This window comes from Platalea leucorodia (assembly GCF_965183815.1).
Source record: "Platalea leucorodia genome assembly, chromosome: Z".
NCBI classification, from domain to species: Eukaryota; Metazoa; Chordata; class Aves; order Pelecaniformes; family Threskiornithidae; genus Platalea; species Platalea leucorodia.
The window spans coordinates 80,520,046-80,546,814 of NC_138858.1; the positions used below are offsets into that span (position 1 = coordinate 80,520,046).

Below are 26,769 nucleotides of genomic sequence, written 5' to 3' on the forward strand. Positions count from 1 at the left end.
TCAAAATTTCATCCTTAAACCTGCACTACAATAGTTTATTACTTCCACACACTGCCCAGCTATACTGTAACTTAAATAACGGCAGTGTTGTTAAAAGCACTAATTCATGAATGCAGCGTAATGTAAATGAATTGCAAGAGCTGTAATTCTCTGAGATTATGTGATTATGTTACAACTCTGAACTGAAAATATCACAATGTGCAGACAAAAACACTTCGGAAACTAAAACTGCAGGTTGGCAGTGCTTTCACAGCACTCACCACATCCAGTTTCTACCTGCCAGTACTTACAGTGTTTAGAAGCATAGAAAGAGAAACAAAGGGATATGTGAAACCCAAACAGCAGTGTATCTTTGGCTAAGATATTACGGAAAAGTGCAAAAATCAGGAAGATATTTTGTACTGAGTTACAGTATGTCTGTAGCAAGTATTTAACTAAATTGCTAATGACATTGGACTCTTGTCCCTTGATGATCACTTCAGCAAGGTTAATTAAGTCACGCATTTCTCTTGTGAGAAAGTAGGTATGGTACAGGTAACTTAACCTGCTCCCAAACACCACCATCTTTGATGTAGAGGAATATCTGAAGAAGTCTTGCCACCTGATATATCCAGCTCACTAAAATTTAAACTTCATACTTTCTGACAATACTGTGCCAGTGCTAAAGACAAGTTTGTTGACATTGTGTTATACAGATATAAAAAATAGCCAGAACTGAAGTTGAGGCATAGAAGTCTCCTCATCAAGCTGTGACAACAAGAAAGGCAGTCCTGGAAGTCTAAGTTGGACCAAAACACCCATTCCATCTATCCTATCAACCTTTCCCAATACTGTAAACGACCCAGTTTTTATTTCAGAGCTCCACTGGTATTTTTCTCTCTGCTTATCTTTACTTTTCATCTGCTGACAACCGCCTTCTCCTCCTCTATCTGCACGATGGAGAACTTAAAAATACAAATGCTATCTGCTTCCAGAACCATCTTTTCACAGATGGGCCAATAAAGGTCTCTGCTGACGAACAGCAGCTCATTACTCATTCTTGTTATACTGGCATGCATATCCTTTGATTGAGATGAGAGAAAATTGGGAATTCGATGCTTTCATAAAGTCCTCAGAGTGTCTATAAGAGCAATACAGCACTTCATGATATCTGTTTCTCACCAATAATCTCCATATTTACTATGAAATAAATATACTTCATATATCCAACAAAGAATAGGAGGGAGTGATGCATTTTATGTAGAATTAAGTAACAAAATTCTCAGAGCTAACTGCTTGATGTGGTTAGGAAAAAGTGTAACAGTTATGGGGACATTCTGCCTTCATCCGAGTGCAGGCAGCATTGGCTGGTGAGGTTAATGCAGCACAACACAAGCCAATTATATCCTCCCTGTGCAAACAGGCTTAACGCACAATAAATTTTGAGGTGTACATGCTAATTAAGCATAGTAAAGTGACCTGGGAGTGGCATGGCCACACCTTATCAAAATAACTGTTTAATGGTCAGATAAAATGGGGTGGAGAGGGACTGAGTGAGTTTTGTAGCCAAGGAGCCATTGCCAGCCAACAAGACAACATACCCTGTTCCCACCCCTGCACCATCACCCTGGACCACAATGGTGCATCAGTGATAAAATCTTACCTGATTGGGTATTCTTAAAGGTGGCCTTGGTCCTCCAGGGTACCGAGGGGACATGAAAGGCTACGAAAAAAAAAGAAATACTGCTAAATAATTCCACTTAGCTTGTAAATATCGCATTGAGTCATTGGGCATATGGCTTGTGCCATGCTCACACCTCAAGCATCCAGCTTAAATACTTCCACAGAGCGTTCAGTATATTATTCCACAATGTTTAGCAGAACTAAATAAATTTGGAGATTCTTAGTGAGTGCATCTATCAAGATACAGTATTTGAAACTTTGTTACAGCAACTGTGAATGTAGAATAGAAACAACTTAATGCATTAACAGTGAAGAATAATAAGCCATTTAGCTCATATAATCACATATCTATACTATCCACTGGAGAAGGGATAAAGATAGGAACTCTGGAAGAGAAAACAAAAACGTTCTTGGAAGAGTCAAGAGGTAAGTAACAGCATAAAAATTCACAAATACTTTCCATTCACTTTTTCATAATAGTACACTAAAATGCAATACAAGATTTAACCTGTGAGGGCACGGATTTCAAGTTTATATCGTAAATATTTAGAACTTTGGTGGTTCCATTAACCCTATTAATTCAATATTGCACTCCTCCCATCCCTCCATATTTAACTCCATGCTCACACAGTAAAACTCCTCTCTCAAAACCCAATAAAAACCCAAATCTGTCATAACATCCTGCACCTTGTGAGGTTCTATTGGCTCTTGGCTACTACGATACTACTTCATAGCCCACAAACAAGGTCAGTGCCTTATGATAAACAAATGGTAGTACCAGAAAATGCATTTAACATCTCTACTTATTCCATCCCAAAGTGTGACAATAATCTAGAAATCTAAAAAGCCAGGACATTAGTGGCAAGCGTGAGATCTACAGGAAAAAGGTACAAACATCTGACTAAACAAATGATGAAGAGGATCATTTTGGCAAGCAAGTGAACCTACAACTCCAGAAGAAAATGAAGAGCTAAAAGTATGCTTTGACTGTGAACACAGGGACAAAAAAGACTGATTCTTTATATCATGAAAGAGGAGCTCGCTTCTGTTCATGACACTGCCACTAGAGACAAGGGAGAGATAAAGGAAAGGATTCTGCTGGGACTTCCCTGGGGCAATCTCTGATGACAAAAGAGCTGCTGCACATTTAAACTCACTCTTCGGAGTCTCTTTGAAAAGAAACAAATATACCTACACAGGCATCATCTAGTCAGCTGTAGCTAAGGACCACTGGAAGGTCACTAAAACTACGATCAACATCACTGTTTCACAAATGCATGGCATATTTCAGCTCCATCAGCAGCGCTGCGTTATAAACTCAAATGCCAGTGACCATCAATGCTAGTAATGCATGTATTAATAGTAGCAATAGCTAGCAAGAGAATTATAATTATTTTACCAATAATTAGTAATGGCATTTTTCCTATGACCTTGCATAAAAAAATTTAATGGTACCTTTCACATCTCAGAATCAGTTGAAAGCTGAAATAATGTAACCTACATACATGCATTCAAAATAGGTACTAGAAAGCAATGTAAAATACAGAGAAACTACAAACTGGAGAAGAAAGTTCAATGACAATTGTGAAAAGATTAATAAAAAAGGCATTTGAAATTGTGTGCTATAGAAGAGGGAGGCTTCTCCATGCTCTCTCTCTGATGGTGAGGTTCTCTGATAAGAAAGAAAGAAAAAATGTTTGTGCATGTGGTGAAGGCTGTAAACATGCAGGCCCTTGTAAAGCAGTAAAAGTGCGAGGAAATTAGAATTTCAACAATTTCCATAAAGGTTAACCAAGTGCATTGTATGGAGTGCAGCACACTCTAGTGAGTATCTTGGATTTGGCTTACCTCATTCAGCAAACTAAACTTTTAACTTTATTTACAGTTGTACACGTCATAAAAGGGAAATCAGCAGTGTCTCTCAAGTCAACCATATCTTAATGTAGAATCACACTACTAATATTAGTCTATAATAGCATGTTATTGGCAGAACATCTGCTCCTTTCAAGCAGAATGGAAACCTGCTTGTCCCCTCTCTTCCCAAGGGATTCATGTTTCTATGCAGTTTATAGAAATACCTAAAAACTTATTTTTTTTATAGAATTGAAATTTTACTTTAAAAGCTGAAACAAATACCCCACTGCATTAAGGAGAGAAAGAGGCTTACTCATGTAAAGTTGCAACTTCACTTTTCAAAATATGACTTGCATTGTTTCTAATGACTGACAATTAGCATCTGTATTTTTTGGTTTGCTGTGCCCCTGACATCAGTAGCTGCTTCAAATTTTTGAGAAGGTCTGGATCTAAGTAGGTCTCAAGTCTACTTAATAAAAGCCTCACAGAGTAAGTCTAGGATTCTTCTCTCAAATTATAGATAAGTCATTAATTTATTTTTTTTTTTGCATTGTTTCCTAAGCAGGCATCAAAGCAGACTTTAATTTGAGAGCCAGTGTGTCTGTTCTTAACTGACTTGTTAGTTCATTGCATGGAATAACTACAGGAGCCTCTTTGATACAACTCTGTCTTACATGAAGGTTTATATACTGTAAATATTTATGTATCTATGTATTCCCCTTAAACATATTTGTGGGAGTGTTTTAACCTTCTCCTATTCAAGCAACGGAACCCAAGTGGAACTGCAATGAATGACTTCATCTAGCAAATTTCAAACAGTTCTTATGTTTCTTGATGATCCATGGATACAAACACTGCACAGTTCTATAGGCAGGAAAATATATAAACAGCTGAGAAGCACAACTAATGTTTTGATAAATATAAGGATCAATAAAGGTCCATATAGCATTGCAGAAGTGGTGAGACAGTGATGTTCAAGGATAATTCTAAACAATTTTACACTGTTTTGGACCAAAATACAGTACTTAAGTTTACCACAAAAATTCTACCATTAAAAAGAAAAATTTAAATATTCTAATTTTTTACTAAGCTTCTCCCTCTCCATCACCAACGTCATGTTTAACCACCAAAAGTTCTACTGAGATGTAGCAAGACAACAAGGAAATTCTGACAAACGTTTTAATGAAAATAAATTAAATATGAACAGCTTTTCACTATGTTGGGAGCATTTTTTCCAAGACACTCACACACACACATTATTAAGCACCAGGCATTCTGAAAGACACAAACTCAAGCAGTAGGCACTTTTTTTCACGTTTCGCTACATCCTTTGTAATTAGTAAGAACAGCTGACATTTAGTCTCCAATCTGGTTTTGCTTTATTGTTAAGAGTTGCTGAAATGACCATGGCTTAGGGAGGAACCACTATGGACTTTCTTACGGCTAGTAGCTCTCTTTCTTTGACTTCTTGGAAAACTTTTTCTTCCCCTTCTCTGAACGATATTGCAGCACATAAATCACAAAAAGCAATGGATTCAAAATACGGGCACTAAATTACAATCAGTGATCACAGATTTTGAATTGATCAGTGTAGCACTTGTCTTCTGAAGACAAAAAATAAATTCTTTGCATGTTGAAGACTCAGACATTTCTGCCTGCTACCTCAGCCTTGTGTCAATTCAAAATTCAGCATCCTGATAATTGAAAACCTTTAATGGATCCCCACACTAAATTCTCAGCAAGGCAGACTCCTTATTTATCTCAGGGTTCAGCTGGGGGGACTGGATAGGTGCTATGCCAATGAATCAAATAACTTCCCAGCTAGCAGAGAGGGAGAGGGATGTCAGCAATGCACAGAGTATGAGAGCACTTCTTCCACCTAAGGATTATAGACATATGACTCTTCAAAAAATAGTCAGAGTAAATATAGCAAGAAATAATTAAGCTGGAAAAATATGCCAAAAGATAGGTAACGTGATTTAATAATGCAGCAAGAACTTTAGCTATCAGGTGGGAATAAGACAAAGGGGCAAAAGATATTATCTGCTAGAGCCCTCTCTGTGCAAAAGGATGTAGGATACTCTTTAAATAATATATCCAGCATTTCAGGGCCAGATCTTGCTTAAGATGTTGCAAAGCCTGTCTAAGGGAAACCAGTCTCTCAAAGCTGGTCTGACTGAGGAAGAAGTATATTATCAGAGTGGTTCAGTCCCACAGTAATTTTCAGGTGCTGAAATGGCTCTCAAGGGTTTTCAGTCACTACTGCGGCCTTCAAGTCCTTCTAATCTGCAACAGGGACATCACGCCAAGTACAAGGAGGTATAAACAATGCTATTGTGCACTACCCTAAGCTACAATTAACTTCTCTAATGGAGTTCAGGAACTGGCATATACACTAATAATGTGTTAAGAAAAGAAAATAAAAGAAAAGAAAAGAAAAGAAAAGAAAAGAAAAGAAAAGAAAAGAAAAGAAAAGAAAAGAAAAGAAAAGAAAAGAAAAGAAAAGAAAAGAAAAGAAAAGAAAAGAAAAGAAAAGAAAAGAAAAGAAAAGAAAAGAAAAGAAAAGAAAAGAAAAGAAAAGAAAAGAAAAGAAACCACCACCAAAAAACCCCCGAAACCCCAATCAAAAATAAATAAAAAAAGAAAAAAGAAAATAACATGAAGAAAACAAAGTAACAGGCAAGAATGTCATACCTAAGCCACAAATGAGATGGAGGCCACCAGCATTTGAAAATGTGTCACACAAGTTGCAGCAATAACAGAAGAATCTGGTAAGTGTTTTTGGAGAACAGCTAACTAAACATATCTGCAAACACCAGTATATTGTAATTACTGCCTTCAGGTATAAAATTCAGTGATTTGCTATCACAAATAGTATCTTGAAGGCCGCTGTCATGCAGCTGAGACCAAAGGAATATAAGCAGAAACTTCTATTAAACTGAATGAAAAAGAAGCCGAAGAGGAAAAACCTTTTGTGTAGTCACCGCAGAATGTATGTATTTATCAACTTAAAGTGAAAACAAACAAACAAACAAACAAACCACCTAAAAGGACTAAAAAAAAGAATACTAAAAAAATACTAAAAGAGACTACATAAAATAAAATAAAGATGTGAAATCTTAAATTTAGTAAGCTCCCTGCTCTTCTTATAGCAACCTATCATGTTGAATTGTTAAAAATACTTAAAAAGAAGTGAAGTTACAATCATAGAATCATTTAGGTTGGAAAAGACCTTTAAGATCATCGAGTCCAACCGTTAACCTAGCACTGCCAAGTCCACCACTAAACCATGTCCCTAAGCACCACATCTACACATCCTTTAAATACCTCCAGGGATGGGGACTCAACCACTTCCCTGGGCAGCCTGTTCCAATGCCTGACTACCCTTTCCGTGAAGAAGTTTTTCCTAATATCCAACCTAAACCTTCCTTGGTGCAACTTGAGGCCATCTCCTTTCATCCAATTGCTTGTTACTTGGGAGAAAAGACTGACACTCACCTTGCTACAACCTCCTTTCAGGTAGTTGTAGAGAGCAATAAGGTCTCCCCTCAGCCTCCTCCAGACTAAACAACCCCAGCTCCCTCAGCCGCTCCTCGTATGACCTGTTCTCTAGACCCTTCAACAGCTTTGCCGCCCTTCTTTGGACATGCTCCAGCACCTCAATGTCCTTCTTGAAGTGAGGGGCCCAAAACTGAACACAGTATTCAAGATGCAGCCTCACCAGTGACGAGTACAGGGGGACAATCACTTCCCTAGGCCTGCTGGCCACACTATTCCCGATACAACCAGGATGTTATTGGCCTTCTTGGCCACTTGGGCACGTTGCTGGCTCATGTTCAGCCGGCTGTCAACCAACACCCCCAGGTCCTTTTCTGCCAGGCAGCTCTCCAGCCACTCCTCCCCCAGCCTGTAGCATTGCATGGGGTTGTTGTGACCCAAGCGCAGGACCCAGCACTGAGCCTTGTTGAATCTCATACAGTTGGCCTTGGCCCAACGATCCAGCCTGTCCAGGTCCCTCTGCACGGCCTTCCTACCCTCCAGCAGATCAACGTTCCTGCCCAACTTGGTGTCATCTCCAAACTTAGCGAGGGTGCACTCCATCCCCTCATCCAGGTCATTGATAAAGATATTAAACAGAACTGGACCCAACACTGAGCCCTGGGGAACACCACGTGTGACCGGCCGCCAAGTGGATTTGACTCCATTTGCCACAACTCCTTGGGCTCGCCATCCAGCCAGTTTTTAACCCAGCGAAGAGTACACTCGTCCAAGCCATGAGCAGCCAGTTTCTCCAGGAGAATGCTGTGGGAGACAGTGTCAAAGGCCTTACTAAAGTCCAGGTAGACAACATCCACAGCCTTTCCCCCTTCCACTATCACCTTGTCATAGAAGGAGATCAGGTTGGTCAAGCAGGACCTGCCTTTCATAAACCCATGCTGACTGGGCCTGATCCCCTGGTTGTTCTGCACATGCCGCATGATGGCATTCAGGATGATCTGCTCCATAAACTTCCCTGGCACCGATGTCAGGCTGACAGGCCTGTAGTTCCCTGGATCCTCCTTCCAACCCTTCTTGTAGATGGGCGTCACATTTGCTAATCTCCAGTCAACTGGGACCTCCCTGGTTAGACAGGACTGCTGATAGATGATGGAAAGTGGCTTGGTGACCACCTCCACCAGCTCCCTCAGTACCCTTGGGTGGATCCCAGCCGGCCCCATAGACTTGTGCATGTCTAAGTGGTGTAAGAGGTCACTAATCATTTCCCCTTGGATTATGAGGGCTTCATTCTGCTCCCCATTCGTGCCTTCCAGCTCAGGGGGTTGGATACCCCGAGAACAACTGGTCTGACTATTAAAGACTGAGCAAAGAAGGCATTAAGTAGTTCAGCCTTTTCCTTGTCCTCTCTCACTATGTTTCTCCCCTATCCAATAAAGGATGGATATTCTCCTTAGCTCTCCTTTTGTTGTTAATGTATTTGTAGAAACATTTTTTGTTGTCTTTTACAGCAGTAGCCAGTTTAAGTTCCAGCTGGGCTTTGGCCCTTCTAATCCTCTGCCTGCATAACCTCACGACATCCTAGTAGTCCTCCTGAGTTGCCTGCCCCTTCTTCCAAAGGTCGAAAACTCTCCTTTTATTCCTGGGTTCCAGCTGAAGCTCCCTGTTCAGCCAGGACGGTCTTCTCCCCCACCGCCTTGTCTTGTGGTACATGGGGATGGCCTGCTCCTGTGCCTTTAAGACTTTCTTCTTGAAGAATGTCCAGCCTTCCTGGACTCCTTTGCCCTTCAGGACTGCCTCCCAAGGGACTCTTGTCAACCAGGCTCCTGAACAGGTCAAAGTCTGCCCTCTGGAAGTCCAAGGTAGCAGCTCTGCTGACCCCCTTCCTTACTTCTCCAAGAATCAAAAACTCAATATCATTTCATGATCACTATGCCCAAGACGGCCTCCAACTATCACATCACCTGGCATCATTATGGCATCATTACATCATTATGGCAGGAAGATATGCCAGGGGAGGTTTAGGTTGGACATTAGGAAAAGGTTCTTCACCCAGAGGGTGGTGGAGCACTGGAACAGGCTCCCCAGGGAGGTAGTCACGGCACCAAGCCTGACAATATTCAAGAAGCATTTGGACAACGCCCTCAGACATGTGGTGTGAATTTTGGGGTTGTCCTATGCAGGGACAGGAGTTGGACTCGATGATCCTTGTGGGTCCCTTCCAACTCAGGACATTCTACAATCACCCACCAGTCCTTCTCTGTTGACAAACAAGAAGTCCAGCAGGGCACCTCCCCTAGTTGGCTCCCTCACCAGCTGTGTCAGGAAGTTATCATCTTCCACACACTCCAGGAACCTCCTAGGCTGTTTCCTCTCCGCTGTATTGTATTTCCAGCAGGCATCTGGTAAGTTGAAGTCCCCCACGAGAACAAAGGCTAGCGATTGTGAGACTTCTCCCAGCTGCTTATAGAGTACCTCATCTGCCTCTTCATCCTGATTGGGTGGTCTACAACAGACCAATTTCAAAAAACTTGAATAAAAAAGTTCAAGAACTTGAATGATAGTACCACATGTTCTAGTACATTTGTTATCTTCCTACTAGAGAAAGAATCCAACTGTGTACAGGAAGAGTAAAGAGTATCTTATAAACTGTGTTTTTAATACAATTTTTCGAGTTCCTTGTGCATGTGTGCATGTACAATGCAAAAATCTCGTAAAATACTATTTTTCTTAATCCCTGGGAACATAATGTGACAAGCAAATACTAAGTTTCTCAGTAGGGATGTCTTTTGAGAAGCAACGTTGAAGCACAGTACTCTCACTGCCCACAATTTGGTTCCAGTATTCAGGAAAACTGATTTCACAAAAAATATCCACCAGGAAGCCAGTGACATAAAGGCACAGAAGCTGCAATGTTTCTCTGCCACTTGTGTAATTCTTACTCTGCCTTCTTTTAGTTGTTTGGGCGACTCTAGGATATGGTGTGTTTTACTATTTTTATACCTAATACTGGTCAAATGAAAGAATTTAAAAGATCATGTTCTACTCAGTATGAAAGATTTCAATAAATCTGTTTTTCTTTAAATTTACTTCTCTTCCAAAAGCTGGGAATATAATTTACTTGCTTCCAAATATGGGGGACTTTTTGCATTGACATTTTTATCCTTTTTTTACTCATACTGTTACATATTTAACCTACATAAATTGCAAAATTTACAATAATCCACAGTCAAATAACTAATCTTGAATATCGCTTACATTTCAATTCCTATTGAGAGTGAACTTCTAACGAGATTGAATTTACCATAAATATCCATATCTGTTCCAGTACATACATATTAGGTGATACCCTATTACTTGTTTACTGGATAGCTCAACCTTATGTAACAAACACACACACACACCAGGAAAACAAATAAATGTAGCTCAAAAAGAATTGCTGCAGTTATTGGGCACGAGTAATGGAGAGGTTGCACACATCTGCTAACTGTAAAAATACCAAGAGCCAAAATGCCAGCGAACAAAGCTTGGGCTGAGGAGAATAAAATGGAATGAACAGGAGAACCCTGTCTACATGGCATGAAAAAACCCACCTTTCTTAGTCAGAGTAGCTTAAAATAACAATGCTCATCTAGATTCAAATTAACATCTTCCCAGCTAGGTGTACTAAAAGTTTTTTTCAGCTCGGGAAAACATGCGTTTGTCAGATCAAAGCAGGACAGAAGGTATGTTTTAAAGCACACCACCAATCTGGTCTAAATGACTACATTTAAGGCTGCTGCAGAAAGCAGGGCAGTAGCTCAACCAGTCTCATCCAGCCAGAACATATCTTCCGAGGCTGACCGGCTTGCAGCGGGGTGACTCACTAAGTACAATGCGTGGAAACCCCAGGAAGGACGTGCTCCATGCACGGAGTACTCAAGCCACTGAAGATGTCCCTTGCCCAGCTGGGCCCTCTTGCTGTGCCCAAGATGAGCGTACCTACAGGAGATCTCACAAAAGGGAAGGTGTTTTACATATCTCAGGTACTTCAGCACAGTGTCAGCCAAGCCTGAAAAGCCACCAGCAAGTGGGCTCACCTGGATATGTCTGCCTGCCAGGGACCTCTCTTCTGTCTCAGGCCGGGGCAGCACCACCCTGCTGGGGGGGCAGTGATGGATGGTGGGGAGACAGGACCCATGTCTAACAATGGCTCTATTTAACAACCTGGAAGAGGATGCCCATGCCATGCTCTTACTGCGTTTTACACAGCTTAGGAAAGCAGAGGAATGGGCCCTGCTTGAACCAGACAGTGCTCTGCAGGGCTTCCCAAAACCACCTCTAAATTCATGGTTTTAGAAGCAAACAAACCCAAGTGATAGAGGTTTTTTGGCATCCTATTTTTTTTTTAACCTGCATTATCAAATTCAGAACAATCTCCTGATATTGTGTGTCTCAACACCCTGAGAAGCCAATGATGCTCATAACTGGAGAACATCTCTTAGGGGAATAAGAAGAGCACATCACGAATTAAAAAACACAATGTGAAACACAGTTTTAGCACTCAGTATAGAAAAAGACTGAGATGGTATTAATCAGTTTGTATAATTCAGTTGCCATAATCAGCACAAACTCTAAACGCTACTTATCGCTACAAGTTGAAAATGGAACCACAGACTTAATTTGTACACACTATGACAAATTATTTTAAATTAATTGTGCTGCTACTTGAAGAGTAGGTATTGTAAGAGGGTCCAAGCTGCCATCATCAAGGTCATAAACCAAATGAGAATTCTCATAACGACCAAATCTCTTCATTTATTCAACTAAAGTTCTCAATGATAAGTGAAACAAACCAAAAATCTTTGTGGCCCTCCATTAAAAAAAGAATTCAATTGCCAAGTTACATATTCTGTCTGTGAAAATACCATTCATATTCATCTTTTTTAACTCTGTTCCTGGTTAGAAGGATTGGCATCACTTAACTATTTATAGTCCAAATGGTAAGAAACAAGACTGCTTGATATTTTTATTTCATTTTTTTATTATGGTAGCAATACTGAAAAATGAAGAGGAAGTAACATTTTAATGTATCATCTCCTTAAGACTCCTGTATTTTATAAAATGGTTTAGAGGTGCTTTACAACAACTGATGTGCTTGCTTCCATTCTCAATGAAATAGGGTTTTGTACTCTTGAAGAGTACCAGTGGTGAACCATAAAATATGTGTGAATTGAATTTATCCAAGTTCGTTTACAATTCATATGCTTTCATTTATTTAGTTTCCTCTAAGTTTTTTGGTGGACATCTCCATCAGCAATAACAGTCACCACAGTGTATAAGACACTCCTCATTAACACATTTTAATTCTAACCAGGACTAAACTCAATTAGCTCTCAAAATGATGCTCTTCTGCTAGCACAGCCTGCTGATAAGCACAAACATGTAACTTACCCTCTGCAAAGCTCAGATAGGCTATCATCAATTCTTAACAAAAAATTATTTTCCTATTCAACTGCATTTTGCTGTTAATTATACAACCCTTCTTGTCCTCCTTTGCCTCCCAAAAGGCTACCACAGTGTTAGAGGTCTTTGTTTTGTATTTTGCTAAAGCATTTCAGAGACGAAATTCAGGTTACACACTACACATCTTGTAATTTACCAGTATAAATCAAACTAGCTGTTTTCGTCTACACTATTTCACATAAAATTGTGTTAGATTCTCAGCACCGAGACATGATTTCTACGCTGGCTTTTCCTGATGACCAAATCTGCTTCAGAAGATCCCTGAAAAAATAGTTTCTGTATTTATGGTATTCTAAGAGCAGCCTGACACAGTTTGGCAACCTATAAATACGAGCAGTAAAAGGTTTGATTCAATTTAGAGTATAGAGCAAAATTTAAAAAATTTAGAAAAAGCCTTCCACGGACCTCTGACTTTCCATATCTAGAATTCCAAAATTTACAGCAATACTAGCATTTCAAACAAAATTAATGCTTTATCCCTGGTCAAGAAATACAAGACTCATTCCACCATCTGAAAGAATACTGCAATAAATACCTTGCACACTCTGCATAGAAAACTAAAGTACCAAAACCTCTTTTAAAAAACCAACCCAAACCCTTTTGTCCCTAGCTAAACATTTGTCTGTGATGCTAAAAGCAGTATCTTCCCGCTTGCCTGGCTACTTCTCCAGAAATTTGAGAAAGTAAATAACACACATTTGGATGATAGATGATCTTCAGGAATTGCACTGTTATTACATCTGTCTCATTTTGTGGGAAATATTGTTATCTCAAGATCATGAAGACTTAGCAAGTGGGAGAGAAGTTCTGCATATGACATTCAATGGAAATTTTGAAAGAAATGTGATTTTAAAAGGGCTATTACCTACATGACTTTTAAACCAGGTTAATAGTTTTGCCTTTCATTTTTATTAAATGCAAATACTACAGAAAATATTTCAAACCTGACTTAAGGTAAAACCAAAAGGTCAAGAAGTATCACCCTTTTAATAAAAATAAACAAACTGTGCAAATTTTACAATTCATATATCATACACACAACTCACTAATCTTGAGAAAGCATCTCCTTAAATTTAGTAAACCCCCTAGTCACCCCTGATTATGATATACAACCGATTTTTCGGAACAACTTTGACAGGGACAGGCTGGAGTTTGTTATTCCTGCTGTTATATTTAATAAATAAATAATTCTGAAGCTACATGCATTATCTTCATCCAAGGATTTCGGTTTCAAATGCAAGCACTTGTGGCTCACGTAAAAAGTAGTGTCAGACTATGACAGGAACTGAATTAACCTCAGCAGAAGGAATCATCATATATAAATGACAACCCTTCCCGTACTCTTTAGTACCACTTCAGCAGCAACTATAATGCCAATTTTGCTGTATGGTCAGTACCCTTAAATTTCTGAGGTTTATCTCACAAACAGAGAACTTTAATTTTCAGGATAAGATTATAAAGGTCAGAACAGATCTCCTAGGTAAGTGACTTGTGCCCAATTCCACCTCTTCCCCTTGTACCAGTCCACAAGTAGCAGCGAGTCTGTGGCTGCTTGAGATGTACATGTGGAAGGGGAGGTGGGGGAAGCGTGGGCTCAGAGCTTATTTAGGTACTCAAGCTGAGCAGTTTTAATTTGTTCTAACAGTTACGAGCAGTAAAACCATTACCACAACTGCAGGATAGAATTATCAGAGTCAGCAGATGTCAGACACCTTTATCTTTTTAAAGTTGACTTTATTCCTGGTATTTAGAGAAAATGAACAAAAGAGAGAGGAACAAACACAAACTACTTACAGATCTTTCTAGAGCTAAATCCCCTCTCACATAGTCTAAAGAGTCAAAATAATTTTTAAATTAAAATATTTTAAAATACAGCATGATATTGGCAAGGATGAAAAATGCACAGATCCCAATTCTGCAAAGAATTAGACATATGCATAATTTTATGCACTTGAGTATTCCCAGTGGGTGTCAGCCTGCTATACTGGGGTGGGTGCGTTTACAAACAATTGAGATTCCAAAATACAACAAAATTCTTGTTACTAACATTAATTATATAAACCCAGGGGGGAAAAAACCCTTTAAAATCTATTTTCAAAGCTTTTCAAGGCCTACCAAAGCTGCTAGGGCCCAATTCTTTAACTTTTCACTCCTTCACCTGCAATTATCTCATTTGCTCCACTGGAATTGACGAAGGGTGTGAACATGTAGCAAATCCAGATAATTTTGCAGTCATACTCATGTTCACTGTTAATGATTTGCACATTTTAGTTTTTTAAAAAAAGTACAGGCAATGCTGCAAAAGTGGGGAAAACATGAGGATCAGCAGCAAAAGGTAAGTGATGAAGCAGGATGCTACCATTGTTAATGAGGTATGGCTGTTTGAACATCAGGGATAAAATGTAGTAATGCCCTGGAAAATCAGGCAGCTATGTGAGTGTTAGGGGAAGACAATACCTCAAACAGTTCAAAGGGGTTTAAAAAGACACAAAATGTTTTTAAATCGATATAGATACATGTTATGGTCCTGCAAAGATCAGCGTGAGAGATGCCTGCATCTTCTAGCTCTAGTCATGTAATTTAGCAGCTGGAAATGAGAATTCTCATTCCTTTTGCAAACAACAACCCCTCGGTGGACAATTCATAGAAGCAACACAGCCACTCCAAAATGGCTTGAAAGGGGAGCTGGGGGATTTCTTCCTTCTCATCTTCCTTACTGTTGGATGCTTGTTCAAATGAGCAATCTGGGAGGATGTTCTGTGAGTGTGAAGGGGCTGAGGCAGAGGATCATGTACCCAGCAGATCCCTGGCCAATGCAATAGTTTCCGGGAGACTAATACACGTGAGCCAGATTCAAGTGAGTGCAAGGACTGCGTGAAACCAGAAATGGGCTGGTTTAACCCCAGCTGTTGTGAAATCAGAGGAGATGTAAAGGTGCCATCTGTATTTGTTTGGGAGGCTTCAATCAATGATGTTTAAAAAGGAGCAGATATTCTATACCTCCCCTTGGAAAACACCTCAATTATTGTTTTGCTTGCTGGTTTTCTTGGGGATATATATCAAAGATTTAACTGTTTTAATCAAATGCTGCATTTATCGAATCCATAATACAAGCTCTATTTTTTTAAAAATTTATCATACCATGACTTCACTATAAATATTGTAAACAGAAGTATAAATTCAAATAGTACCTTATAAAGATATTTTACATCCTTAAGCAGAAGCTTACAAATCCATTTTCTTTGTATATGTAAATAGTTCACTATTTCTGTTTCAAAATGCAAGAGGTGTGTTTTATTGATTTTTAATTCACTGACTTACTTTGCTTATTTTCAGTATCTAAGTACTATTTAAACTCATTTTTCATAGCAAATAGTAATGCTAGGCAGGAAGAAAAATGGAAAAGTTCTTTCTGCTCATGTGCCTTACTGTAATGATGCTCTCCTAAAGCATTAAGACAGCTCTACTAAAGCACAACAAGGCTAAACAAAAAAAACTTAAGAATAATATGGATTGAGCTAAAATGAGAATGAACAACTGCCACTAGATGGCATGACAGCCTTACATTACTTTGGTGGGTTGGGTTTGGTTTGGTAATTTTTTTTCCCTTTATATAAGAGGAATATGTAACATTTGTATTTCAAACATGGTGTCGACATATTTATCCCATGCCATTCCAAGTGTATCTGATGACCACAAATTGGTGAATGAAGCAAACTGCTTGACAATTCCTTTAGAATATATATGCACTATGAAAAGAAGGTTTAGTTGTAAGCTCAACTAGAACAAATTTTAACAAATTTGCTGAAAAAAAGAGTAATGCATTTAAAAGAAAGAGTGCTTTACTTATATGTGAAAGGGTATAGTCAGTGGTAGAATTTAACTTTTAAAAAGATAACCAAATTAAACAAGTGAGCTGTGAATTATCAAACAACTTGCTTCCTCTAAATCTCAGTTGGCACTTAATGAGTTAACTAGTCAACAGTGTCTCTCAGGTGAGTTAAGTACAAACCCAATGTTGTTACCTGCCTGAGTGCCTTTAAAAAACAGACAGGTTCCTTATACAGATGCAGACATGGCAAACTTTTTGGTCAACCATGTAATAAAAGAGGTGAAGATAACGGGGGTTTAATTAAATATGCGTTTAAATGCTTCTCATAGTTGCAGTGCAAAAGTAAGCAGCCAGGGTCAGACATTCCGTAGTGCTAGTTGTCACTGACTTGGAGAAACATGATGAATTCCACTGGATTAGAACTTAGAACTTTTGAGCAACCTGATCTGGGTGAAGACATCCCTGCTGGGGGGGGGGGGGGGGCACGGAGTTGGACTAGATGACCTTTAAAGGTCCCTTCCAACCCAAACCATTTTATGATTCTATTCTGTGGCCTGGTTTCAGCTGGGATAGAGTTAATTTTTGTCTTAGTAGCTGGTATAGTGCTGTGTTTTGGATTTAGGAGGAGAATAATGTTGATAACACACTGATGTTTTGGTTGTTGCTAAGCAGTGCTTACACTGGTCAAGGACTTTTCAGCTTCCCCTGCTCTGCCCGGTGCACAAGAAGCTGGGAGGGGGCACAGCCAGGACAGCTGACCCAGACTGGCCCAAGGGCTATGCCATACCATATGGCGTCATGCTCAGTACATAAAGCTGGGGGAAGAAGGAAGGCAGGGACGTTTGGAGTGATGGCGTTTGCCTTCCCCAAGTGACCGTTACGCGTGATGGAGCCCTGTTTTCCTGGGGATGGCTGAACACCTGCCTGCCCATGGGAAGGAGTGGATGAATTTCTTGCTTTGCTTTGCTTGCGCATGCGGCTTTTGCTTTACCTATTAAACTGTCTTTCTCTCAGCCCACGAGTTTTCTCACTTTTACCCTTCTGATTCTCTCCCCCATCCCACCAGGGGGGGAGTGAGCGAGCAGCTGTGTGGGGCTTAGTTGCTGGCTGGCATTAAACCATGACACTCTGCACTTAGGTGTGTTAAAACCAGAAAAGTAACCAAAAGGCAAATAAAATCCTCTGAAATCAATACTTTTCATTCTGTTTTAAAAAATTCAAAATACTTCAATGAACACAAGCTCCAAAACTTCCCTCTGGCCTCTGTTTGTTTGCTTACTAGAGCTGATACTGTCCACAAAGATCAAATAATTAGTCTGCAAAAATACAAATGTAACATATCTCAAATTTTTTAGCTGATTTAAAGATCAGTGAAGAGATCGATGGAAATGGGCCAGGACTTCACTACCTGAAGAGCAGTGGTTTGCAGCTAACATAACTCTAACATTTCATATGGGCACACTGGCATGTGCCATGGTACAGAAGTGTATCTGGGCTTCAAAATTTCCATGACGATATTTCCAAATGTTCATGTCATTATTTTCTAAATGCATACTGTATCATGATGTGCAAGTACAAAACATGACTTTTTTCTGATCTCGTTGTCCTCAAGAAGAGGGGAGTGAGGCTAGTATTGAACACTTTGAAGACCTTGCTCTGCCTCTATTTAAGAGGGCTTTCACAAGCCAACACTTCTCTACTGAACAGAACCAACCCTGGTGAAAAATGCTGGCTGTCCTCAGGGCAGAAACTGGAAGTAAGATTGGATATGAAAATCTGAGAGTCTTTGAATTCTATGACCTAATCCTCTTTGATAACAAGCGGGTGAATTTAACTCACCATAAATCAGTTTATTAGAAACTCTTTAAAGCTTGGCTGCTGACATTATATGCATCCTCCAACATCTAGACCCAAAGGTAAATAATTATTATAATCTTACTCAGGCCTCCAATTGCCTTGCTATTTCAGTATCAGATAGGACTCCAAAAAGAGGGACAAAGACTAGGTCACACTGAACTCTGTGGATGGTCACATGAAGAAACTAACAACAGAGTAACTCTGATGTTAAAAAGTGGCACAGAAAATGTCCTAAATGACTTTATTTTATTAACATTGCAGCTAAATGCCTTCCTCACACCGTAGCTCCATGCACAAGATGTGGTCTAGAGAGGGAAACTGGCAAACTGATGATGTATTTACAGACTCAAGACAGGAGTTAGATGAGCATTTCAGAAATGTATACAGCCATCTTACCCTTACACAACCTAGTACAGTTTTACGGCTTCTGTTGCCCAAATAATTCATAATCTTTTAAAAGGATCATCATTTATGACATTCCATTTTAATAGGTGGAGAACCATGAAGAAAGAGAATTGAAATTACTTATCTTGGGTTACCCACAAAAAATGTGGGTAACTTAGGGATGAGTTGCACATAATTTTTTAGCATCCAGGCTCGCACTCTGATGCCCAAACATTATCCTTCTCCGAGGCTCCGTATTTAAGAAAGCAATGTACCAGAAGCACTGACCCAGCAGAAATCACCCTCATCGGATTGCACTTGATCCGTTAGTTCAGCCTAAGACAAAATCAACTCTAAAACTTGTTTTGGTGCTCCTATTTGCAGTTTAAGAGTCTTGTATGTCAGAACTATTGTCTTCACTCCTCCTGTCATCCCACACATTCAGTTTTGCTGCTAATGAACCAAGACCAGATTCAGCTACTATATAACCCCAATTTATTTCAGAGTATTACCTATTCTATGTACTGAAAGAAGATGAGGACAAAAAAACATGTAGCTATGAAATTTAAAGTTACATTAAAATACATACACACCGGTAGATGAAATTGAGATAAATCTTAACTCCACATAAACCTGCTTTCTTGACTTTTCAAATTTCATTTTTGACACTGTAAACAATTATCTTTTTAAAAAGAGGTTATTTAGTTGATGATAATAGTTGTGCACAACTCTACCATCTTCCTTTCACTGCATCATTGGAAGGCATTGCATTTTGGACCATCAGCACTGTAGTCATCATTCATCACCTGAATTGAAGTATAAAAACACAAGTACAGAGAGATACAAAACAAATCAACTGCTGGTTTCAGAACCCCACCTCTGTGGACGAGGCATAAAATGCCAGAGACTGCTAATTAACATCAGTGCTAGTGGCCTACATATACGTGAAAACCTCACTTTATGAAGAGCAGAGTTTTGCCAGAAGTTGTCTGAGAAACGATACTTCTCCGACATTTATCTACCTCCATGTGCTATACTAGTGTACTGCATTATTTTCTTTTATAAAAAATAAAGGTCACAGAAATAATGGTAGTGGTCAGAAGTGCCAATAAAACTGGAACCCAGGTAATGTTTCTTGGTTCCCAGCACACTCCCCACCTAAGGTGCCACCTTCCCCTCACCCATCTGATAAGAACCAATTGAAGCAGCAAGAGCATCCATTTCGCTTACATCCCGGTTAGTGATTAGTGCTGACACCAAAATAGAGTTGCAGTGTAAAACCAATAGCCAGTACTGATGACAAATGAAATGACTTTAAGTTGTCTAGCAATTCTGAGTTAGCCAAGCAGACCTGGAAGGTAGTGGCTGTCAACAGCGTTAGCTTAGGCCAATCCAAACATTTCATGAAAGCAACAAAAGCCATCCTTATCATTCCAGAATGACCTTCTAGATAAATTTTAGGTTGCAAAAAATTGAAATGTTACAATGTTTTTCTAGTGCAAAGTCTTAGTGAACTAAATACAGATATAAGCACCATTCTCCCACTGTTTCTACAATCTTCTGACTCTTAAAAATCAAAATTGTTCACTTTCATAATCTAGGAGTGAGTTGCAGGTCTAAATTCCAAACTATCAGTGAAAGCAGACCGGCAGTTCATAGAAAGGCTGAAGTTTGTCAGTATCCAGATCAAGACAGATGAACATGTTTTCTGTTACTTGGTATATTCTTGTGATCAGCTGGGATCAGAGGAACTACAGAAGAGTATACAGAAACTGATTGTCTAGTTAAAGGTGTACTAGAAAGAAAGGAAGTTTCTAGAAGTACTAGGAGGAATTAGGAAGTTTTGATCATGAGTTTCTCTTTCTTGCTTGTCATTTCACCTGCTTTTTATGGCAGCAGATGATGCTCCTCAATTTTCAAGGTTCACATACACAGCTATGTCTGCCAATATATTTTCCTGTCCTCAGATAAATTGACATTGGTAAGATTCAGCTCTGTCTGGAGGTATTACAACCAGATATTAACTGCTTCTTGACAGCACTCACTCCAACGCCACAACACGTTGTCATAGACTGTCTGTACATATTTGCTTTATGCACACCTTACAGTTTCCACACTGTTATGTAACTGACTGGATTTTGGCTTAGCTCCCCTTGCTGGGATTGCTCCCAACCATATCAATGTATCCACTATTGAACTTGCAGTTGGACTTGCTAACTACTATGGTATTTCATTACCTATGTTCTTAAGCAGATGACTACAGCAAAAACTAATAATCTCTTGAAAAATGTTTGTTCTGTTGAGATGACCATTCAACTGAGGAAAGTCGATCTCTATCAACTAAAGCTGTAAGGGATTAATCTTGGGTATTGCATTTTACAGAGAGACACAATGGCACAGACCCAGCAGTTTCAAGGAGAGGTGAAGGGTGATGTCTGGAGGAGTCCAGACCAGACTCTGCAGACCAGCTCTTGGAACCTGCCTTGCAGAAGACTCATTGGCCATACTGTTGAGGTGATGATAGCTCTGATTAACGTCACAAACTGTGTTACACTGAAATTTGATTTTCCCCTGTTTATTTTCAAGCCCAGGCCTTGCAAGAAGAGCAGGCTGTTGGTGGGGCTTCAAGTAAAACTGAAGTCAGATACTGACAGACAAGGAAAATTTACTCATACTTAACTTTCTATCATCTTGTCTTTCTTACATCTTTAAAGATCTACAGTGGCTAGAAGTCTTTTCACGCTTCTAAAAACGAAACTCCCACACCCTCCTCCTGCAAAACCTTTAAAATAGTTACTCTCTCCCCTATACTTCACATACTTCACATACACCCCTTCCCCCTCTTAATTGTCCTCAAAGACAATAAAAGAAAAAAACTTTAAACTTTAATTCCTTTGACATTACAGCTGGAGTGGGCAGCTAAAATAAGAAAAAGTGTAATTTTTATACAATATAAAAATTAAGATTAAATTGTGTTTAAAAAAATCTACCTAACCAGCTGTTCAAAACAGTAAAAGCAGAAATAAAATAATTAATCAGTCCTGCCAGCTCCTAAGGATTTTCGTCCTGACTGACAACAGTAAGATATTTTCTATTTCACTTGCAAATATCTTTTAATTCATGTATTAAAAATCATGCCTCCATTTTTGAGTTGATGAAGGAAATAACATGCTCATGCCAGGTTCATGGTTTCTTTATGTAGGTATCAATACTACAGATAGCAGTTTTTCCCTCTGTGACTGTGGGAAAAGGAAGACCATACAAATAATATTGTCACTTACACACAGTGTAAATAAAGATTGCCGATATCCTGCCATTTTTGTACAATCACCATTTGGATAAAAAAATAAATAAAACATTTCTTCTTTTTTTCCAGATGAAATATGCTTCTGTTGTCTATTTATCTCAGGGAAGAAGGAAAAAGATACTGCTCTCTACCTGGATTTTAGCACTTGGTTTTTACAGAACATCCTGTCCTGATGTTCTCCGCACATCACAGTCCTGGAAATCTGGGTTGTTTCTTTCACATCATAAGATCAAGTATGTGAAGTGCAAATCTCTGTTCTTCCTAAAGAGCTCTTTCAATGCTAGAGATGCTGCTACTTTTTGCTCCTGCTGCACAGCCACAGTTTGCCAGTGCGGAGAAAAACAACCAAACTTTGGTAAAGAAGAGATGCAAGCTTGCTCACAGGAGCAGTCCAATCTCGGATTACAACTATTAGGTTGGCTTTGCACTAAAATTTATGATTTTTATGACAAAACTTAATAAAAGCAACACATGGTCGAAATCCTGGCTTGTTTTTTCAGGCATTAGGGTTGAGATCTTCAATGTGCAAGGAGATGCTCAGTGGGATATTCTTAATTGCCTAGGTCTAATTCCCACTGAAACTTGAACACCTTAAAAATCTGGCCTGTGGCTTTACCACAGAGCTAAACAAGACCAACAACATTCTCACTTTAAAGTTTCAATGCAATATATGTATATTATCATAGGAAATTATTTTAAGATTATATTCAAGCATTTTCAGTCTCCACTTATAAACTGGCACCATTTCTTATCCTTGAAATTTTGAAATGAGTTCTGCTGTATTATGAAATACTTGTCAGCCAGAAAGATCCCTACCTTTCCACTCTCAAGTATTGCACCATATAGTGAGACACAGTTTAGAACAGGACCTTTTCTACAGACTTGTAAACAGTATTATGGAGGATTTTCTATCCTAAAATTCCTGTAATCATAATTTTTCTGAATACCTGAAAAAAACCCGGTGGTACAGGACCTACTGGCATGCCATCTCCTGGGGGAATGTTTCCTAGCACTGGACTGGGAGCTGCTGCAGCACTCTGAAAAGAACAAAGGGAGAATAAACCTTTGTCATTGCATGGTAGGCATTAACCCCCCCAAAAAAAACAAACCAAAAAAACCCCCAAAACCTGACCAAAATGCAGAAAGTAATTCTCTGAATATGTCATAATGTCATTGTTTCATCTGAAGGTAAATTAAAATTGTATAGTGTTTACCCTTCATTTATACAAGTATAATGTTGTTAAAATAACAAATGTATGTTGAGGGGAAGGATGCTAGACATTGCACGGATATACAAATATGCGTCAATTAGATAAATCTTGACTAGATTCCAAAAAATATTGCATCTGAGTGTGTCTATATATATATACAAACGTGAATGTAACTTGCACACTTTTTCTTGTATTATGTGTAAAAACATCCTCACACATGCACAAGGATATACATATAGCATAAAGAAAGTAATTTATGCATTTTATCAGCAAATTCCAAGCACTTCAAAGATAATTTCAGCAGACTGCAATATTCTTTCAGAACTACATCAAGCTTCAAAACAGGATTCTGTTACAAACAGTACAAGAAGGAATGCTCACAATTCTGCTGGTAATGCTTATGTTTTACCAACCCCAAAAATAACCACCATGACAAATTAGAAGAATTCAGGTTACGTTTTTGGAAGGGAAAAGAAAAAAGGGATTTCTAAGAAGTGAATCAGAGGATGAAATTAGTTACCTTTGCAAATCCTTCGGTTGGAATAAGCAAGTAAAGAATAGTGCTTCGGGCAATTTACAAGCAGGAGATCGTCACAAAAAGGGAAGCCAAACTGTTATTGTTGTCATGTATTGGAACCTCAATTACTTTTAATTTCTAGCAGTCTTCCTTCCTGCAATATGCTTCTTTAGGGCATAAGGCTGAATCACCTATAAAGACTTACAATCTTCTGTGAAAGTACTCATGCACACACAATGCATTGAGAGCCACTTGCAGCTTACTAATGACCTGCCAATATCTGCCCTACAGAATATGAATGGCTTATGTTTATTAACTTATCACTCTATTGTACTCTCACGCTTGATATCCAAAAGATGCAGATCTGGAAATTGTATTTCCAGGTGTTTGGCACACTATCTAGGAAATTAAAGAATAATGCTGTAAAGATTTGAAAACTGGCACAAAGAAAGGCTGACCTTTTTAAACCCAGCAGAAAGGAAATATTCAGTTAATTACCACAGACTTTTCAATGGCTTAAGCTGTGCTTTAGAATCAAATTTCTGAACAACTAGCAGTAGCATATTTAGCATCTAAGCTGTATGTTCTTTCCAAACAGAAGTCTAGAACATATCATTAAAATACAAAGACTGCAGAAAGCGCTGGCTTCAGGACTGAGTGCAAGACTTTGATTCACTAGAAAACCCTGCAATAAAGGGTCTTATTTATGTGAGGATCTGGTCTGCATGATCAGTGTTAAAATACTATATAATTGCAACTGACAGAAGAAGCCAGTCAGGTGAGTTGGACGTAGCAAACACTTTTGAATCATAATACCTGCTCGTGAGAGGCTACCACTAGTCAACCAAACCAGCCTATAAAGCTGTAGCAAATAAAGACCATTCTCCGCTAGCCACTGCCATTCTTTGAGCACTGCCTGAAGTACATGAGACTGGAGTATGATGTTGTTTACATGCATGCAAAATCATGCAACTCCCTGAAAGGTTCTTGGGTACTTCTCTCAGGTCTGTCGCAGTCTCTTGGCTTCCCAGATAGAGGGGGTGTGAATGCACAGAAATAATGCCTGAAGAACAAAATAATTTTGTTACCCTCCCTTTCTTTTGCATGGCTTCTGTGAATGCCCAGTGATTATTTTCTTATTATCTATATTTCCAAAGGAAAACAGAAGGGAAAGTTTTTGGTTTGTGGTTTGTTTTTTTGTTTGGTTGTTTGTTTTTTTTTAAAGTAAAAAATGACCTGTTTAAACTGAGCATCAGGTAACAATGTCAACTAAATTAATGAATAAGTGCAGACACAGTTTGAGTGAAGTATGTTGGATCTTACTTCCAAATGTACAGTTTTTCTAGATAAAGAATGACAACAGTAGCATCACTGATAGGGAAGATCAATGATGTTAAAAGCCTGAGCATCTTAAAATGTCCAAAATAGCCTGCACTGCAGTCTCTGACTAAGAAGGAGTAGCCCATTAAAGGAGCACTAATAATGATGAACCTTATTACAATATCATCCCTCCTTGCATACTAATTCCTGGTTGCCTCTATGCTACCTTAGCTGTGTCCATCTTTACCAGCCATGTAATATGCACCATAATATGTCCGATGGAGCTGATGCTACAGAATAAATCATTTTCATAGACTATAATAAATCACTGAGCAAACACACCTCAACAGTATTAAGTCAGATAGACAAAATACTGTTAAGTTGCGAGACCTCAGAAAAAGAGCTAAGCAGCACCTCCCCTGCTACATGACCAGTTTTTGGAAGCCTCCTGTCCCAGGTTCCCTCACTCCTACTTACATTATTTAAACTAAACTATACCAGGCATTAATGCATGTCAGAGTGCCTTAATGCATTCAATGGGTCTTAGATGTCCTCCTCAACTGCGGCCTATGCCAGAGCCCCCAGGTTACAAAAGGATGCTTCTAAGAAAAGGAGGGAACAACTTCTCAGGATGCAGTGCTCCTATAGAGATATAGGGATCTGCCTCTGCTGAGTTCATGCCGTTTCCCACACTTTTTGAAAATCACTTTAAAAAAGAAAAATGGTAAAATTACTTAACAGTTTAAAAAACAGAGAGAGAAGGAAATAATGGTTATTCCAAAACAGGAAGAGAAAAGGATTAAAATTATATCTGTTAAGATTTATGTTAGCCATTAAACCTCCTAACAAGGCTTTATAAGAAATATACCTAAAGATAACATTTTCATCATTGTCTCAATAGTTGTTGTTTTTTTTTTAATATAATTTTTTTCTTATTTTTGAATCTGACTTAGCACTGATAACAGAGGAACCCAGCTTTGCTCCTCAGTGAACCTCAGAGAATAGCATGCAAGTCTCCAGGACTGGTAAAATGGGCACAGGGCAATGCTTTGTCTACTGGGCTACAGACATAGCAATGAATGACCATAAGGCTACCTCACCAATGTAATGAAATTAATTACTTTCAGAGGTGCTGCCAATTCCTCTGAAGGGGATATGGCTCCAGAGTAACCACTTTTTAGGAGGAGCGGGGTTTGTACAACTTTGTTGATGAAGAAGATACATAGAAAGGAGCCAGATCAAGCCAACACATGAGACTGGAGAGCTTCTACAGCCTCCTCAGAAAGCCTTCTGCTTGAGGACTGAAGTCCCATTCTGGAGAGCTGCCCCGAGGGTGGCCAAAAGATCTGAGCAGTGCTATCGGATGGATATTGGAGGAATCATTTGTGATGATGATGGGGGAAGAAACACAAGGTCTTGTGGAGGTGATTACACATCAAGTGATCCAGACTAATTTACTCAAATCTTGGTTCTCGTGGTTTCCAGAGAAAAAGGCCTCAACTAGAAGGGAACTAGCTCTTTGCTTCAGGCTAGTTACTCAAAGTTAAATTAACTTACTAATGTTGGCCATTTTTTGATTGTGGACCGTGATGTTTCAGGGAGGTATTCAATGTGTTGATTTTAATTGGCCTAATTATTTGAGATTTGATTACATTGTGCAGTTTACACACACTTGTGCAAAACCATCTCTCCTCTATATTTCTGAGTGGGAAGGAGGACAGAATGATGCCAAGTTTGAGAGGCCATAATAGTAGGTCAGTTTTCTGACATTTGAAGTACTGCTTAATAATTGTAAGAATACTGTAGTTATAGGCATTCCACAATA

General features: G+C 39.0%; 1 protein-coding gene across 16 annotated transcripts in view; it reads right to left on the reverse strand.

Moving 5' to 3' along the window:
* SSBP2 (single stranded DNA binding protein 2) overlaps positions 1 to 26,769 on the reverse strand; it is a 204,927-nt gene that overhangs the window by 50,998 nt on the left and 127,160 nt on the right. For 12 of the 16 annotated variants that reach the window (XM_082335678.1, XM_082335669.1, XM_082335666.1 and 9 more), the window contains exons 5-6: positions 22,844 to 22,933; positions 1,643 to 1,702 (exon numbers count right to left, since the gene is read on the reverse strand). In XM_082335678.1, the coding sequence (XP_082191804.1) occupies positions 1,643 to 1,702; positions 22,844 to 22,933 (150 nt within the window). The remainder of the gene's footprint in view (positions 1 to 1,642; positions 1,703 to 22,843; positions 22,934 to 26,769) is intronic. The other 4 variants (XM_082335677.1, XM_082335664.1, XM_082335665.1 and 1 more) reach the window with 1 other exon arrangement.